At 39.4% G+C, this 20,256-nt stretch overlaps 1 protein-coding gene across 1 annotated transcript in view; it reads left to right on the forward strand.

The window, feature by feature from the left end:
* c1ql4a (complement component 1, q subcomponent-like 4) overlaps positions 1–20,021 on the forward strand; it is a 41,318-nt gene extending 21,297 nt beyond the window's left edge. The window contains exon 3 of the mRNA XM_062053073.1: positions 18,940–20,021. Within this exon, the coding sequence (XP_061909057.1) occupies positions 18,940–19,119 (180 nt within the window). The 3' untranslated portion in view covers positions 19,120–20,021. The remainder of the gene's footprint in view (positions 1–18,939) is intronic.
* Positions 20,022–20,256: the final 235 nt, after the last annotated feature.

Genomic DNA, 20,256 nt, shown 5'->3' on the forward strand with positions numbered 1-20,256 from the left:
GTGTCGATTTGAATTTGATTAATCGTGCAGCCGTACTTAAAATCCATTAATATTCTTAGCCCATCATGATCATTTTAAGACCTCCCCTGTCCTTTCTCACTATTCTCACTATATAGACTATTCCATGTTACTGCTCATGTGAAAACATGGTTCTGGAAAACGTTCCAAAACATTTATTTTGGTTTGGAGAGGTTTACCCAAATCAGAATAGTTTTTTTTATTGCCATTGTTTGAGAACGGGTTCACAAACTAGGAATTTTTCTTGGTGCAATATTGCAACATAAAACACATATAACACATATTTGGTAATAAAAAGAGCTGTACTGAGCTATCAGACCTTGTTATAGACTTAGAAGGAATTCAAGGAGCTACTGTTAGGAGTTATTGTTCATGTGCCTGATGGCCGAGGGAAAAAAACTGTTCAGGTGGCGGGAGGTGTGGGTCTGGATGGAGCGTAGTCTCCTGCCTGAGGGGGGAGGGGAGAATAGTTTGTGTAGCATAGACGAGAAGTTGAGAAGAACACAAACAGTTTTTGTTATTATTAATCAAGGTGTCAACCTTTTTCTCATTGACACTGAATGTAGGTCAGGGGTCACCAACGCGGTGCCCGCGGGCACCAGGTCGCCCGTAAGGACCAGATGAGTAGCCCGCTGGCCTGTTCTAAAAATAGCTCAAATAGCAGCACTGTAGCAGCGAACAGCTGTCTCGTCAGCTGATGCGCGAGCGGGTAACTGCGGCTGCTTGGCAACCAGCCAAACCCCACTTAATAAAATTATATTTTATTTTAGAGCACATCCACATCCCTATTCACCTAGGCAACCCCAGGAAATGTATATAATTCGGCATTCAGTTTACGTTCACGCGCAGGTATAACGCGGCGCGCTCCCGTCTCGTCTGCTGGTGCGCGAGCCCGGTAATTAGACAGCTGTGTCCAATCAAGGAGTACAAAAGACGCCCGCGCAGAGTGGAGAAAGGTTTGGTTCATTACAGATAACACAGAGTTGTGCCAAAAGTGTACCAAAACCAAAAGCTGAATGGACAGCCGGTAAGATTGCACTTTGTTTCTCTTTGTGGGTGTGGCGCACCTGTTGGCAGGTGAGATGGGGGAGTTGTGTGCATGTAGCGTGCTTAGTCTGGAGGCTAAATACACACAGTGTTTTGTGTAACTGTTGTTTAGTAAGGAAGTGTTGTGATTCTTTGCTTAGTTTGATAAATGTTGGAGCAGTTTGCTTCATCAGGAGGGTGAAGTCGCTCAACTTATAGTGTTGGATTTAACTTTGTTGGATCATTGGCTGCTAGTGAGGGCATAGAAAAGGGGTATTTTTCTACCAGTAGACAGCGTTTAAGATTGAGTGTTTCACTGCTAAATTAATAATATATTTATATTGGATATGGATATAAATATGTATCTAAAATAGGTGGTTAATTGGTTAGGTATTTATGTATTTGCATATTGGGTTTTCTGCTGCATTTATCTATTGTGTTTCTGGTGTTAAATGTGTATCTTGGTGCATTTATGTTGAGGCAATTTATTTAAAATCTGAATTAACTTAAAAGGAAAATATTAATCAATTTTCTTGCACTTGTTTAATTGTTAAGTGTTTGATAGCCTAATTAATAATTGTAAAGTATGGGATTGATAATTGATTGATTTTTTTACAGCATGTTAATCTTGTGGTGTTTTGTCCTTAAAGGTTTTTCACCTACTAAAGAAGCTAAAGGCTACCAAAGACAGCTAATGACCGCTAAAGAAACTAAAGTCTACTAACACTGCTAAAGACTGCTAAAAAGACTAAAGAAGAAAAAAGAAGCTGTTTCTTCGTTGGAAAAACTGTTGCAAACTAAAGGAAAATAAAAGGAAAAAAGTAACTACGGTCTGGTCTTTTGAGTGAAATCCAGAAGCCACATTCAGCATTGGTACATCCCTTCAAGTGTGGAATAAGCAGAGTGAAAAAAGCAAAACACTTGACAAGCACTTACCAGTGAGCTGCCTCTATTTTTTAAATGTTATTTATTTACTAGCAAGCTGGTCTCGCTTTGCTCTACATTTTTAATTCTAAGAGATACAAAACTAAAAAAAAATTTAAAAATCCAAGAAAATATTTTAAAGACTTGGTCTTCACTAACTGACAAATAAACAGATAACGGATTTGGTGTCCAGTTCAAAGTGTGACATGATTTATTTAAACATTTGAGAGTTGACTTTTGTATTTTACATGAGTTATTATTTGTACAAAAATGGTGCAAAGTAATTCATGATTTGTTCAAAAATGTTAGTGGCTAGCTAGTTAAAATGGGATATTGTGATTTCACAAGACTGTCTTAGAAGTGATCATTTGAAAATGTTCAATTTGAAAAATGTGCACTTAGAGAAAATATTTAAAAAAGTGTTGCATATTGATATTTATCTGTTTCTATGTATATTTATTGTGAGAAATCATTAAGATGATCAGTGTTTCCACAAAGATAAATATCATTAATTATTAATAATAACATAGAGTTAAAAGTAAATTGAGCAAATTGGCTATTTCTGACAATTTATTTAAGTGTGTATCAAACTGGTAGCCCTTCGCATTAATCAGTACCCAAGAAGTAGCTCTTGGTTTCAAAAAGGTTGGTGACCCCTGATAGGTGCTCTACAACAGCACCAATCAGCAGCAGCACAGCGTGGTTGTATGTCATGATGCAGAGGTGAAGTGGAGAGTTTTTATACTTTTCATCATAAATAGGTGAGAATTGAAGCGCTGTAATGGTAAATTACTATAACCGAGGGCCTGGTGAGATGATATGTAAGCTCGGCAGAAAAGTACGCAGGCAGGTGGAAACTAGAGAGGTACTTTTTTATCGGCAACACTCACGTCTGTAGTTCCAACCTTCATTAGCTGTCTTTTCCCCACCAATCACACACTTCCGGCTTTTACAATAATAGCACTACGGGCCACAGCCGGTCCAATTATGCTAACAAAAAATGGTCTCCGAAAAATGGCTTACACTAAATTAAATGTTGATTAATGTTTCTATCAAATTACAGTAAAATCACTGGGATCAGTGATACTCATTACAGAATCAGATCAGAAGTACTTTATTAATCATGATCACATTATTAATATAATACTTAATTCATAGTTCATAGCTTGCCAAGATTTAATATTCAGCTCACATGGTAGTTTCTAACAACAGATGATAAATTACCATGTTGTTTTTGGTATGTGGAGGACCCCAAGGTTTGCCTTGGACCCCCAAATGACTAAATACCGGGCGGCGCCACAATCTACCAGAGCTAAAATCCATCTTCTACATGAAAAAATAAATGTTGAGTACGGTTGGACAAACTCTTTGAAATTGCCACAGGACTGACACCAACTCGAATGACATTTGAGACATGTTTACTTATGTAAACACAGGGTGTGACATCATTTCATTCACCTTAGACCTTTTTAATAGTCACATACTTTTTTGAGTAATTTGAACGACTACATAAAAATATCAGATTTAACAAAATATCCAAATTAGGCATCATATCATCAGCATAATCGGCAGTCACTCGTAGTCGAGTATGCTCATACTGCAGTGTGAACGTAGCCTGGGTGCCTTTTAATACAGGCCAGTGGTATTCTAGCTCACCATGTATCCCATTTTATCCATGCTTATATTATGGTCAGGAAGAAATCAGTTAGTCTAATAATACATTTTTCAATAGAGTGGAATTGATCATAGAGTAATCAGATCTATTATGGATTGATTCAGGCTAAACTTGTTGCAAGAACAACATCATGTCAGCTATTGGAAGTTAAGCTAAGGTGCCATTTTTGGGCAGCATTATTTCACTGAGTAAGGACCGGCCCTGACTAAAGCGGGGCCCTAAGCAGAAATGTATTTGGAGGCCCGCCAACCCCAATACATCATTTTTTTGGACAATTGTATATGTATTTAAAGTTATTCTTATACTTTTTTAATCACCTTGAATTAAATGGGATGCATGTTTTGAACTAAAACTAATAAATGAGAAATATAGTAGCGCAAAATAACAAATTTAACATAAATTTGCAATCATACCTGAGACAACTCCGACCCGGTATAATTACTTTACAAGACCAGCACTAACGCAGCGTATCACAGTTAACATTTTAGGGGTAATTTGCCATTATATTTCTATCAGTGACAGAGCAGGAATAGGCTAGGAAAGCATGTGGTGTAAAATGTCATATGAAGCACCCTGTCATTAATTAATTGACATTTTACCTGAGCTTCTTCACGCAAAAACGGTGCCCCCCACGGATCACGGAACCATATGCACAGCGTGTGGTCTGCGTGTAGAGAGGGGCGGCCCTACACTCAGTACTTAATTTCTGCTATTTAAAGTGAATATAGAATAATAGAAATCTACCCTATGATTGACTGGTGATCAATTTAGGATGTTTACCAAGAGTCAGGGGAGATACGATCCATCTTGGCCGCAACCATGAACCGTATAAGCAGTTGAAAATAAATTATATATTAATTGATTGAATTTTCCTCAAATTTGATCAAGGATACAATGTTCTTAATGCAATGAGCTCTCTAGACTTTTTAGTCTTTGCCAATTTTTTTCACTTGTAATGTGCCCTTTTAATAGCCCAGTTAAAGGTCAGGTTATTTCACACCTTAGTGTTAAAATGTCATCATTTGCTGGTGCAGGTATGAACTTTCCCAAAGTTGAGACCTTGATATGCTACAAGTGACATCTAATTAGCCTTCAAGCAGATCTCCTCATTTGAGAGGAAAAAAGTCAAGCTTGTCGCAAACAAACTGTGTAAATTACACAATCGGATGACAAGTGAAATATTCACTGTAGATGTGTGTATTAGTTTGACCTAGAAGACCTTCCCGTCATCCATTATAAATCCTAACACTGAGTGGCAGGTAAAAGCAATCTGGGACACGGTTCAATGCTATGGACACTTGTCCTAATCCCTGTGCTCCCAACGGAGTAGGACGATCTATTCAATAAATATTCTATTTCCACCCCCAGCGAGGTACTAGCCCTACACACAAACACACACATAGTAAAGTGGAGCACACACACGCACACACACACACACACACACACACATACTCCAGTTCTTTCCCTAACCATCTTCCTATGTGCTGTGGTCCCCTAGGTAAGTTTAACAGCTACGTTTCTATTGTCTCCGCTCTAAGAGGTCAGTATATCACAGTGAATGAATCCTGTCACTTTTATTACCCATGGAGCAGAGCGCCACAGATGAAAACAACACTTCATAGAGTGCCACATCTCTCTGGTCTCACAAAATAGCCTTGCTTGATCAGTTTGGTACTCTGGACACCCCCGCCCCTCTCCTCAACATATTTTTTCTCTTTTTGACTATCTTAGACTCTGCTTGTGTACAAAATGACAACGCAACTACAACCCTGGCCTCAACTGCACCCAGGTGTGTCTATAGACGGCCCTATTATGAATAGGCTAGGCCAGAGGTGTCAAACTCGTTTTCATTAAGGGCCAGGTCACAATTTTGGCTGCTCTCGGAGGGCCACGTTAACTGATGTGATGGACCACATGAAATTATGTGGGCAGACCATATTGAAGGACATGGCGGGCCACAATAATTACGTGACGGACTACAATAAATTAATTGGCAGACCATATTGAAGGACATGGCGGGCCGCAATGATTAGTTGACGGACTACAATAAATGATGTGACACACCACGTTAAATGACATGGCGGGCCACAATAATGAGGTGACGGACCACCTTAAATGATGTGGCACACCACATTGAGTGACATGGCAGGCCATATCTGGTCTACGGGCCTTAAGTTTGACGCATCTGGGCTAGGCCAGGGTTCGGCAACCCGCGGCTCCGGAGCCGCATGCGGCTCTTTGACCACTCTGATGCGGCTCAACTGCATACTTGCCGACCCTCCTGATTTACCCGGGAGACTTACGGATTTCAGTGCCTCTCCCTGTAATCTCCCGGGGCAATTATTCTCCAATTTTCACCCTGTCAACTATAATTAGGGGATACTGTGATGACACAGCATTTGGCGCCCTCTACAGCCAACAGTATCAACGTGCCAGTCCAGTTACATGTTGTATGTAGCTTCTGCTTGCACACGTACGTGACAGCAAGGCATACTTGTTCCACAGCCATACAGGTTACACTGACGGTGGCGATATAAACAACTTTAACACTCTTACTAATATACGCCACACTGTGAACCCACACCAAACAAGAATGACAAACACATTTCAGGAGAACATCCGCACTGTAACACAACATAAACACAACAGAACAAATATCCAGAATCTCATGCATCTCTAACTCTTCCGGGCTACATTATACATCCCCCCCCCCCCGCTACCACCAAACCCCGCCCCCCCCCAACCCTGCCCTCCAAACATCACCCCCCCCGAAATGTGTTTGTCATTCTTGCTTGGTGTGGGTTCACAGTGTGGCGCATATTAGTAAGAGTGTTAAAGTTGTTTATATCCCCACCGTCAGTGTAACCTGTATGGCTGTGGAACAAGTATGCCTTGCTGTCACGTACGTGTGCAAGCAGAAGCTGCATACAATATGTACTCGGAGTGGCACGTCAATGCTGGTTGTAGAGGGCGCTATTATTGTTGTTTTGGGTGATAATCAGCAGAAAAGTAGACTCAAATTTCGGGGATCTCCCGGTAAAATCGGGAGGGTTGGCAAATATGCCGCTGTCAAGCGGGAGGGTTGGCAAGTATGACGCTGTCAAGCGGGAGGGTTAGCAAGTATGACGCTGTCAAGCGGGAGGGTTGGCAAGTATGACGCTGTCAAGCGCCATTCATATAAAACTCGTGGTCCGCACTAACATTACATTTTCATAATAAGATGCGGACTACGTGTTTGAAACCCCTGGTTTATACATAGCAAAAAGCAAAAAAAACTTTGTATGCAGTGTTATTTCATTTTAAATTTCAAAAGAGTTTTGTGGCTCCCATTGTTTTCTTTAATTTGTGAAACTGGTCAAAATGGCTCTTTGAGTGGTAAAGGTTGCCGACCCCTGGGCTAGGCGAAGATGGAGACTGCCATAGGCGAGCCCAAGGGTATGTGCCTCAAGGCTTGCACCCCAACCTGTACTGTAGCTCAGGGATCAGCGTGTATCCTTCATCCATATCAAAGTTCTCTGTTGGCTTCCTGTCCTAAACCCACCATGGCTCTCTCATGCCTTCCTGTCTGGTGTATTAATCGACGACTTGTGCTGCGACACCATCAATAAATTTGTTGCATATTGGCCAAAATATCTCAACACTGAGCAGCGAAGGGTATTTTCCTGTCAGACTGGACGCGCATCAGGGTGACTAGAATCTGCCGTGGTCTGGATGTGGGTGAAAGGATGTTCGTTTTCGCCTGCCACTTGGCCAAAAATAATGAGCAGGATGACATATGCGCTGTGTCGATAGGGAGTCACAAAAACAGTGTCACTGTCAGAAGCGGCCAAAGATGCAAATGTGATATCGGCTGTCACTTAACATGTCAAGCACAACATCACTCTAACCTTTACAGATGACCGAGTGAATAGCTTGGTGCAAATGATGGAAATATTGGTTGCACGATTAACCACATTTGGCAAGAAACAGATGACATCGAATGTGACTGAGAAAAAACAACAATGTTCCCTCAAAAGAACATCATTGGGGAAGTAAGCAGTATATAACACATTTTATTGCTACATCTCGCCACAATATTATTTATTATTTAAAGGGGCAAAGTCAATTTTAATATTTACATATTGTCCCTCGTTTATGGCTGTTAATTGTTTCTGAACATGATCGTGATGAATGAATTTTTCGCCAAGTAGTAATCATTAATTATGATTCTATATTATAATAGAGTGTAAAAAGCAGTTTAACCTTGTAAATATGTTTTTTAACATCATGAGAGCCCTTTTAGACATTAAATAATACCCTTTATTCACATTAACACTATTTCAGTCCAATATATTAATGCTGCCTGAGGCTGAGCCAATCAGTGGCCATCCATCTATCTTCTTCCGCTTGTCCCTCTCGGGGTCGCGGCCATGATACTGAAGAGTGAGCTCTGATTGGTCTGGTCTCCCTTAGTGGCCAATATACTATTGTAGTATCGTATTTTTGGACTACAAGGCGCAATTAAAGTCCTTTAATTTTCTCAAAAATCGACAGTGCACCTTATAACATAAAGCGCTAAGTGTACGTATTAATTTGGGTTGTGCTTACCGACCTTGAAGCAATTTTATTTGGTGTAATGACAAGTGTCACCAGTAGATGGCAGTTACACATAAGAGAATGTGTGAGCTGCAAGTTGACGCCTGTTCAATAAATGACACTAGCAATCAAGCTAGTGTAAGAAAGCAACACCAAAACTTAGAATTTTCATTGAGAATATAGAACATTACAAAGGGCGCTCAAAAATTTTAAAATTATACTTTTAATACAGAATACGCGTCATCTAGTGGTATGCCAAAGAATCACCTATTTAAATGTTTAAGCACAGTGTTACTGTTCAATTTGTGTGCAATGTTACAGAGGCCAAAATATTAAATAAAACCTCTACCTTGTTTTAATGAATACTTGGGCCAACTACATTACTGTATTTTAATGTTGGTCAATATGGTGCTACTTGGAGAGCCAAGTGAATAATGAGGTGGTACTTGGTGAAAAAAGTTTAATAACCACTGCAGTATACAGTAAAAAAAATAAAAATACTAGCATCCATCCAATTAGCAGGTGCTTCCAAATTAACATCCCGTCCTCTTTCAGACTTAGGTAAATAAACGTCCGAGCTACATATCTGTCAACCTTACCGTTTGTTCCGGGAAATCCCTTCTTTTTTTTCTCGACCTCGTCGTTCCCCCGGATTTTGGTCGCCGCAAAAAAAAAACGTATCATTATTGCTGCTAATGCGGCGATCGGGTCTGCTCAACAAGTCTCGGCAACACTCGGAGGCGCGTATGCAGTGCGGCTAGTTGCATGTTACGTAATTCAAATTTACAAAGCTAGATAGTTTGCTGGGCATGAAGACGATGGAAAGACATCTCTGCAAAAAATCCCAACTTTGTCTAAATAGTAGCTTTTTCTTGAACTCCAGAAGAGCAGGCAGCAGTTCACACTTCCCCATACTTTCTGTAACATTAAAAGGGGGAATAATATGAGCCAGCTTGAAAAAAAAATCTCAACTCTAAGCGCTGTGAAGGAGCCCCGAATTGTTTCTATTTTCATCTATGCAATATTACAAAGTTCCTCACAAGGAAGCCTCATATTAAAGTGGACAACTGGAACGCATAACTGTCAGAGTTGACGGTGCAATGGTTAGAGACGGTGTATTGTGGACAAGGTGTCATAGTTTGAAATCCGCTGTAACACAGGTAGGTAGAATTTTAAAAAAAAAATGTTTTAACTCATTTTTCTGGAAAATGTCCCATATTGTGAAATGCAAATGTTGCCAGGTATGCCCAACAATAATTACATCATTTATGGGATAGGTTGATTGGCAACACTAAATTGGTCCTAGTGAGTGAATGTGAGTGGGAATGTTGTCTGTCTATCTTGTTGGCCCTGCGATGAGGTAGCGACTTGTCCAGGGTGTGCCCTGCCTTCCGCCCGAATGCAGCTGAGATAGGCTCCAGCACCTCCTTTGAGACCCGAGAGGGACAAGCGGTAAAAAATGGATGGAGGGATGGTATCTACAGTACGTTATGGTCTAGTACAAGTAGACTGCATGCGTTGAGCTGTGAGGCTCAGAGGCTGACTTCACTGCTACTACTACATACTCTCCAATATTCTATTTGTTAAATTTAGTATGTTATATTATTATATTTAAAGGAATGTCCAAGCAATGGAACACAACTTGTTGGATGGTACATGGAAAATGCTGCATTTGGATGAGAACAAAATGGACTCGTGCTAAGAGAGGGGGGAAAATACTGTTTTTTAGTTACAATGGTCCTCCATTGACTGTTTTCAAATTGATACGCGCTCATTGGGGAGAACGGCTCCAAATGATGGCGGTAGTTTAGCTGAGGATCATATTCTGCAGCTGTCATGGAGATGTGCACGGCTTGTCTGCATGGTGACAGAGATTGAGTGCTCCCAGTGTATCAGACACTGAGCCAGACACAAGGCCACTGATGGCTGACATATGTCCAATGACAGGAGCTGCTACACCAGAATTATTGGAGTGCAGGATTTAATACAATTTATATTTATTCTGGCTGGAATCTGAAAGGGTTGTGCAAGTGTAAACACAAAAACACAAGTTTATTTCAACCAGTGTACAGATAGGGGTGGTTGTGATGACTTGTTTTTTAGCATAGGACAGGAAAAAGTTAGGAGGTAGCCCAAGCTTTGCACCTTGAGCAAGGCTGAATGAAGAATTTCCCCTCGGGGATCAATACAGTGCCATAGAGAATGTCACTCATTAAAGCACAGACCTGTGCCATGGCCGAAAACTACTTAACATGTCAACCTGACTCTTTTGATTGAAAAACCATGGTGGATCCGGAAATACTATCCCCCTCCACAACAGTAGGTGGCGGTAGTGTATATTGCAAAGTGCCAACTGCCCCCTCTGAGCGAGTATTTTTTAAACAATTTTTTTTATTTTTTATTTACCTTCCAACTGGTTGTGCTGTACTAAATGGTAAGTGAGCCATCGTTCCACCTTATTCAGAGTTTCGAGAATATCAGTTATGCGGTTTTTGTGAAATCCTGCCAAATAGGGTGGCGTGATGTAGACAATATAAATAATATAAGTTTGGCCGACAGACAGTAAGAGCTTTTAGTACTATTGTAGAATTATGATAATGCACGTTGACCATGGTGGGTAGTAAAACGCTACAAATAACTTTTTGAAAAAATTGTACTGGTCAGAGTAGTTTTAATGTAGCATACTTTTTACTTTTACTTAAATACTTTTGTGAAGAAGACACACTACTTTTATTCCGTTGTTTGAGTTTCATTCTGATTGTTATTATTTATTTATATCACAATTATTTATAATCTATTGATTAAGACTTGCAAAGACGAATTCATTTTGTCAGCAAGGTTTCTCCCAGCAGGAACTGTCACATGACTGTTTAGCCAATCCAACGTAAGCTTTCGTGACGTTGGACTCCATTTCACCAATCAAATGGAGCCTGGCATTCTTCCTTGTTAGGTATAACAATCCGGTGCCAGTGTTAATTTTGTTGACTAAAAATGTTCGTCTGAGTTATCGTCAATGACCTATTTACAGTATCCCTGACTGTAATAGGATGACAACGAATAACAACAAATGCACGTTGATGAAAACAATAACGAAATTGACAATTTAGTCAACGAAAATACAAATGACAATCTAGTCATGGGCCACAGATGGCTAATGTGCCGCAATTTGGGTACACCTGCTGTAGAAACTAACTGTCTATGGCAGTGGTTCTTAATTTTGTTGGAGGTACCGAACCCCACCAGTTTCATATGCGCATTCACCGAACCTTTCTTTAGTGAAAAATCAAGTGTTTTTATATATATATATATATATATATATATATATATATATATATATATATATATATATATATATATATATATATATATATATATATATATATATATATATATATACATATATATATATATATATATATGTATATATATATATATATACATATACATATATATATATATATATATATATATATATATATATATATATATATATATACATATATATATATATATATGTATATATGTATATATATACATATACATATACATATACATATATATATATATATATATATATATATATATATATGTATATGTATATATATACATATATATATATATATACATATATATACATATATATATATATACATATATATACATATATATATATATATACATATATATATATATATATATACATATACATATATATATATACATATACATATACATATACATATATATATATATATATATATATATATATACATATATATATATATATATATATATATACATATATATATATATATACATATACATATATATATATATATATATATATATATATATATATATATATATATATATATATATATATATATATATATATATATAAATTATATGGGTAGATATTTGTTCTAAAAAGGGTATTTCAACAAGTAAACAGTACAGTAGGTATTTGATGTTGATATATGTAATGCACATAAGGGTATTCTAGTCAGATGCGCGTGTGTAAATATGCGATGTGTAAATATCAAAATATTACGTCGAATCACTTTTTGTCAGGCAATATTACATTTAATGGCAATTTTACATAAATGAATACATCCAAACACGTTGTACATATTTATTATGTGCAGGAAGAAATAACAGTTACAATTGTGTGTGTATCTTCCAAACAAGAAAGAAGTTTGATCACATCAACATCGGACTAACTGGCACACTCCGTTTCGCTGCAGGTCCGCAAGCCACGCCCACCCCCCACAGCCACAGAAGAGGAAAACTGTCCTTTCCCGGGCATGATAAAGTCTTAAATAATGTCAAACACGTAGCGTTACAATAACCAGGAAGATAAAGTGTTTGTCTCACACCTACTAATCAAGCATTCACATTTTGCCACAACACACATGGGGGAAAGTCCTAATTGGAAATACAGCCATTTTAACTCCTAAACTGCCATTTTAACACACACCAAACCATCAGCACGCATCCAATGCTTTCTCGTGGCCACGAGATACTTTCTTGTGCGCACGAGATACATGTCTAAAAAAAAAAAAATTCCCATGTTCCTTTAGGGGCTCCGTAGTAATACACCGATAGGGAGAAGTTTGTATTTACACGATGAGTCGGGTGTGTTTTGACCTCTGCCGAACCCCTGAGGCCGACTCACCGAACCCCTAGGGTTTGATCGAACCCAGGTTAAGAACCACTGGTCTATGGACACTATAGTCCTAGGACCGTAGTATATGTGGTCTGGTCACATATGGGACGCGAATCACATGGTTTTCTTATGTCAGCACAGGTCAGGGTTGAAGAGTTTTTCCTGAAGATACATCCAACTAACATAAGTAATATCCCAATCCCGATATTTGCCTTTTTTAACTGATCTGCGAATGGCTGATGCGCTGCTGAGCCCAGCTGATCTTTACCTCAGCTGTGTCCCAATGTTTACATGGCCTTTGAATGTACTCATGTGAAAGATTCCTTCAAAAGGGATGCACGCTCAGGGAGACACAATTGCATTTCTTGTTACACAAATGCAAGAGTTGCATGAATTACAGGAGGGGGCCTGTCTTGCCGGAACACCAGGGTTGTAACGCAGGCTTACCTGGGCTGAAGCCGAAAGGCCCCACTCTATCAGGGGTGCCCGGTTTTGACGGTGGAATGCAATGATTGGCGTACATGTAAGTCACAAACAACTTAGCTTCATCTAGCGATTGTGTACTTTCTCTCGGCTGCGTTGTTTTTTCCCCTACTTGGCTCAAACCCACATCGCCTGTGTTAGAGACCAGCGTACTACCACTGGGCCGCCAACAATTGACTGGCTTCTATTACACTCGCAGAGACGTGCATCCGCCCGTCGTGAAGGAGATGTGTTCATGAACAAAATTATATTAAAAATGGGTGATATTTTTGCATTGTTACTGTTCTGTTAAGTAAAAACATGATTTTTTTTCCCCCAAAAATGTGTTTTCGGGCGGGGGTGGAAGTTTAGGGGGCCACTTCCTAATTGATAGATTTTTTTTTTATTAACTTATTTAAATAATACCAAAATAATATGTTCATTACACTGTTTCAACCTTTCGCCTCAGAAAGTTGTTCTGTCGGCAAAGCTTTCTGCGCTGTCACTTCCGCGGAGTCCTTTGCGGCTTAAAGTTGTGTTGCAGCTTCATATCGTTGTGTTGTGGTGTTTGTCTTTGTTGTGGCCTTTGCGATCGTGTTGTAGCTGAACGTTGTTGTGTTCTAATTTATGATATTGTCTTGTGGCATTTGCATTTGTTGTGACTCTTCTAGGCCACCGTAGCTATCTGTCATTCTTGTTTTGATGACTGATGGCGTCAGGCAGACAGACTTGAGTAACGTTTAACGTCCTTATCAGTAAACGTGCTAAATTTTATATAAAGTCTGCTGTCCTTAACTCTAATGAGTTTCTTTTTTGCATTATCGAAATAATCGATTGGTTTCCTTTTAAAACCATCGTGGATACCTATCTTCACGACAGCCAACTTGCCGAGCACAGATCAAAGTAGGTACATCTTAGAAATATAAATCTATGTATCGACACCCCTACAGAACACAGTCTTGAATTTGAACAAACGTACAAAACTGCTGCCAAGGTACAAATCCTCACTACCGCAGCGGAAAATAAACAGCGACTTCCAAGTATTATCACTGGAGGACTAATGGAGAAGGAATGGCTAAGCATACTACACACATGCACACAGAGCGAGAAGCTAACCGCTAAAGCTTCAATGTACAGTGATCAATCCAGATGTCGATACTAACAAGACCTACATCGGTATATAAATGATACTAAAGTGATTAGATTGATATTTATCTTTTTCTTGTTATTACTACACAATAATTTTTTGGGGTGGATTTTGTTATTGTTTACAAACTTGGGGGGTAAGTCTCTAGATACAGGAAGGCTTTGAGGGCAAAACCCAATTGATTTAAATGGGAGCGAATAGTGGTTTTTGTTATGTTTAGTTATTGTGCATTAGACACTTCTCTTTTTTTATTTAAAAAAAAAAAATGTATGTAGCATTCAATCAATCAATCAACTTTTACTTATATAGCCCTTAATCACAAAGGTCTCAAAAAGCCACATTAACATCCCACAGGGCAAGAAAAAACTCAACCCAATGGGAACAACGTGAAACCCTGGAAGGGACCGCAGATGTGGGGACCCCCGCTCCCTTAGGTGACCGGGGCAATGGATGCCGAGAGGATACGGTTAATGCGAGAGTCCAGCCCATAGTGGGGCCAGCAGGGGATCCTCTTGCCTGGAGACAAGTCAGCGGCGCAGAGATGTCACCGACTGATGCAAAGAGGAGTGGGCCCGACTTGGAACAGCTAGCGCGTCCTCCGTGGAGGCTGATCCGTGGTCATCTGATAACCTCTCCACGCAGTTCTATTAAATCCATCCATCCATCCATCCATTTTCTACCGTTTGTCCCTTTTGGGGTCACAGGGGTTGAGTGTTAAAACGATTGATCGATATATCAATCGATTTATATTGCTAAATTTCAATTATATCGATCTGTGCTCGGCAAGTTTGCCTTCTGGAAGATAGGTATCGAGCCAAGATCGTTTTAAAAGGGAATCAATCGATTTTATCGATACAAGAAAAAGGAAAACATTGGATTTAACAACGTCAGACTTTATATGACGTTTAGCACTTTTAGTGATAAGGGTGTTAAACGTTAGGTCAATATGCCCGTCTGTGGCGTCATCAAAACAACAATTGCGGATAGCTACGGTGGTCAAGAATGGTCATAACAAATGCAAACGCCACAAGACAATATCATAATTTACAACACAAAAAGAGTCAACTACAGTACGACTGCAAAGGCCACAACAAAGACAAATGGCACAACACAATAACAAAGCCGCAACACAACTTTAAGCCACAAAAGACGTGACAACACTACGGAAGTGACAACGGAGCAAATTACGGCGACGCATGGACTTCTGGAAAACAAGGAGAAGTCATTTAATCAGAAACAAATAAGAGATGGATAAAGGAGGCTGTGGAAATTCACCATCAGGGGAAGAGGGGGCATACAGTGCATCCAGAATGTATTCACATGTTACAACCTTATTCCAAAAGGAAATACATTTATTTTTGTCCTCAAAATTCTATAGACAATGCCCCATAATAATAATATGCAAAGGTGCTGTAATTTTTTTTCAAATTGCACATTTATTAACAATTTTTAAATCCATGTACATAAGTATTCACAACCTTTGCTCAATATTTTGTTGATGCACCTTTGGCAGCAACAACAGCCTCGAGTCTTTTTGAATATGATGCCACAAGTGTGGCACACCTATCTTTGAGCAGTTTGGCCCATTCCTCTTTGCAGCACCTCTCAAGCTCCATCAGGTTGGATGGGAAGTGTTGGTTTTCAAATCAATTAGATCGTCCCTGAATCGTATCGTTAACCACAAATATTGAATCAAATCAATGTTAAAAATGAATCGTTACACCCCTACTATCTTTTGTCAAAGTATCAAATTGGGACTCGTAATCGGATTGGATGTGAGCCCCCCCCAAAAAACGGATCAGGATCAGAGAGCAAAACTGTTGATCGGAACATCCCTAAATATAACTTCACACGTATTTACTCAAGAACTTCTTTAATCGCTTTATTACAACAGTATTTATGTCACTAACAAGATGGCATATAATATAGACATCCTGTTCTGCCCTCAATTTAGGCATGTGTACTTAAACATCAAGAAAGAATAAACCCAATTAAATGTGTTAACAAGTTAAGATCCACTGGCACAACATGAAATATAAACTCTTGCCTCTGCACAAGTTAAAATAAAACTGGCTAGTGTTCATAGCATTTTTGTTTTTTGTTTTGTGAACTTTTGAATTTGCACCGGATCTTTTGAGCATGGCCATGTTTGCACCGGAGTCCGTGTGGAGAGACCGGAGGAGATACGGACGAAGAGACGGGGCTGCGTAGCGCGTCAGGATATGCGAGCTTCAAGGAGCTGAATGAGCATGTATCGTAGTGTTTCTTAACCATAGAGTCGAGGCCCATTGTTGGGCCGCGAGCGTCCCCTAGAGCAGTGGTCCCCAACCTTTTTGTAACTGCGGACCGGTCAACGCTTGAAAATTTGTCCCACGGACCTGATCCATTTTTTGGGGGGGGGGGCCTCACATCCAATCCGATTACGAGTCCCAATTTTTTTGTCATAAAAAATACAATCATGCGTGCTTACAGACTGTATCCCTGCAGACTGTATTGATCTATATTGATATATAATGTAGGAACCAGAAATATTAACACAAAGAAACAACCCTTTTGTGCGAATGAGTGTGAATGGGGGAGGGAGGTTTTTGGGGTTGGTGCACTAATTGTAAGTGTATCTTGTGTTTTTTATGTTGTTTTAATAAAAATATTAATATTAATATTAATTTTAAAAAATATATATATAATTTCTTGTGCGGCCCGGTACCAATCGATCCACGGACCGGTACAGGGCCGCGGCCCGGTGGTTGGGGACCACTGCCCTAGAGGGCCGCCGAAAATATCTGTTTCTCAGCTGAGGTCTGTATGGGCCGCAGTGGTACTCAGTTGTAATACACTTTTCCACCACTTGTGGCAGTAATGAAAATATCAAACAAACAGAAGAAGATAGATAGATAGATAGATAGTACTTTATTGATTCCTTCAGGAGAGTTCCCTCAGAAAATGTAAATTCCAGCAGCAGCGTACAGATTTGAGATCAAATTTAATGAGTAAAAAGTAAATAATGGGGGTATAAATGGAAATAAAATAGAAAATATTACAATAAAAATAAAAAACAACAATAGGAATAAAAATATAACCGTAAAAATAATAATATAACAAGAGAAACTAGGCAGTAGTGACCATGTTATGAAAATGTATTGCATAAGTCTGGAACTAAATTCAGAGAGAAGTTTCTTAAGTGCAAAAAATATGACTTAAGTGCTGAAGCTGTATTTTCATTTGCAATTTAATTTTATTGACAGTTTATTTAATGATAATCATTATTAATTTGGTTTATTGTAGCACAACAATTGTATTTACATTTTCAGTCACTGCATAAGAGTCCCTTCTTATGCAGTGACTTCTTATATTAGTACTTGTTTTTCTAATCAGTCTGACCTAAACCTGAGGTTTGTGGTAAAGAAATAATAATGGTAACACTTTAGCGTGGGGAACACATATTCACCATTAATTAGTTGCTTATTAACACGCAAAATAGTCACATATTGGCTCTTAATTAGTCATTAAGTACTTATTAATGCCTTATTCTGCATGGCCCTAACCCTAACCCTTACCCTAACCAAATAACTCTAAATTAAGTCTTTGTTACTTAAAATATGTTCCCCTAGTGTCCAAATAACGCTTAATTACTTAGAATATGTTCCCCATACTAAAGTGTTACCATGATAATAATATTTGTGATTAACACATGGTTTCGGATTGGATGTGAGGCCAAAAAAAAACGGATGGGGATCAGAGAGCAAAAATGTTGATCGGGAGTCGGGACATCCCTAAATATAACTTCTCACTTATTTACTCAACAACTTCCCTAATGGCTTTATTACAACAGTATTTATGTCACTAACAAGATGGCATATAATATAGACATCCTGTTCTGCCCTCAATTTAGGCATGTGTACTTAAACATCAAGAAAGAATAAACCCAATTAAATGTGTTAACAAGTAAAGATCCACTGCCTTGGGGTCAATAAACCCCATCTCGCTCACGGCATGCAAACGCGAAGCTGTCTGGCTTTGGCATCGCCACTCGATATCGTTCATATTGAGCTGGACGAGGATCAGAAGCAACAGGTCAATAGCCGCTGGGCAAAGTGATGCTGTTGCTTATCTCCCCAACCCAATCACACCGCCATCCCTGAGCCCCTACCACAGCTGATCAATACAAGCAAGAGTGGCTGTGTTCTCAGTCCACCTCTGGGGTCACGGGTCACCGGGCTATCCATCCGTTTACCCGCCACGGCGGTCGATCTTAGTAGGAAAACACTGTCATAGTCCTGATGAGCATTTATTCCGAGAGTCGTTAATAATTAAACGCGGCCAGGCCTGTGGGGAGGGCACAGAGGATTAATGGACGCTTCATTAAAAACAAAGTGATGATCACATTTGCAAGTGTGTTCAGTTACAACTAATTGTTAACCGGTGTGTCTCCTTGTGCGGCGACAGGTAAGAGCCAGCGCCATCGCTCAGGACGCCGATCAGAATTACGACTACGCCTCCAACAGTGTGATCCTGCACTTGGACGTGGGCGACGAGGTGTGTGTGCAGCTGGACGGCGGCAAGGTCCACGGAGGCAACACAAACAAGTACAGCACCTTCTCTGGCTTCCTCATCTACCCAGACTGAGAGCGAGCGTGCATCACAAATACACACGTCCATGCAGACCTCAACACATGATGTACACGCGTGCGTGCATGCAAACACACACACACACACACACGGTCATTAACAAACACAATAAAAGGGAAACTAACAATTAGTGGATTCATATGAGCGACATTTAACCTCTTCTGTGTGTACCTTGTGGCTCTGAAATCTCCAAAAATATTGCAATGTGATCCATATGAACTTCAATTATTTGTTATGCAATATTTGTGTTGGCATTAATCATGAGAAACGCTGCATTCGGTTTGTTTGAAGAGTTCTGCTTTTTCATATCGATCACCTGATCAAATGAGTTACCTGGCCTCAACATTAGGTACACCTCCATAACCCAATAAGATCAAATACGAGAGCTCTAATAAAAATGCACGACAACGACATTAATGCTCACTTGTGAAAGTTGTTGTTTGCAGTGGAGTACAATGCCATTTGAAAATATTAGGAACATGTGTGTTCAATTTGCATCTCCTTCACTGTGCAAAGTTAAAATCTTGCAGTGGACCTTATTGGACTGTGCAGGTGTACCTAAAGCTGTGATTTGTTGTGCTTTTGTTTTTTTTACAAAACAATCCTTATCTTGTTCATTTGGGCTATTTTAAAAACCAAAAAGAATCGACTTTCTTCTCTTTTATAATTCCAGTTGTGTGATGAATGCATTGTTTACAAAATGTGTGTGTATGAGTGGGTGAAGTATTTACATGATTTAAGGACCGACCCATAATAAATGTTGTACAGTACATTACGCCGACATGTTATTTTTGAGGGATTTCATCATGTTATATATATATATATATATACACGGTATAAAAAGGCTCAGCTGCCTGCTACGTTGAACAGGTTGGGTAAACAATTGCTATTAAATGATCTATGCCTACATCACGTGTGTTGCGCCTCATTGTTCCAGGGTCATAAACACACACCGTCCATGTTTACCTGCCAACACAACCGCCCAGGTCGATATACGGCATGCCACTGTGGACTTACAAGCTGAGATCGAAATACTAGTGGCTGACCGTAGCAGGCATGGATTTCCAATACGTCTTCCGACACTGTCCAAGGCACAAACATTAATACCACTACTGGATATTGATCTCAACTTAC

Source organism: Entelurus aequoreus, linkage group LG07, assembly GCF_033978785.1.
Source record: "Entelurus aequoreus isolate RoL-2023_Sb linkage group LG07, RoL_Eaeq_v1.1, whole genome shotgun sequence".
In the NCBI taxonomy this organism is placed as follows: domain Eukaryota; kingdom Metazoa; phylum Chordata; class Actinopteri; order Syngnathiformes; family Syngnathidae; genus Entelurus; species Entelurus aequoreus.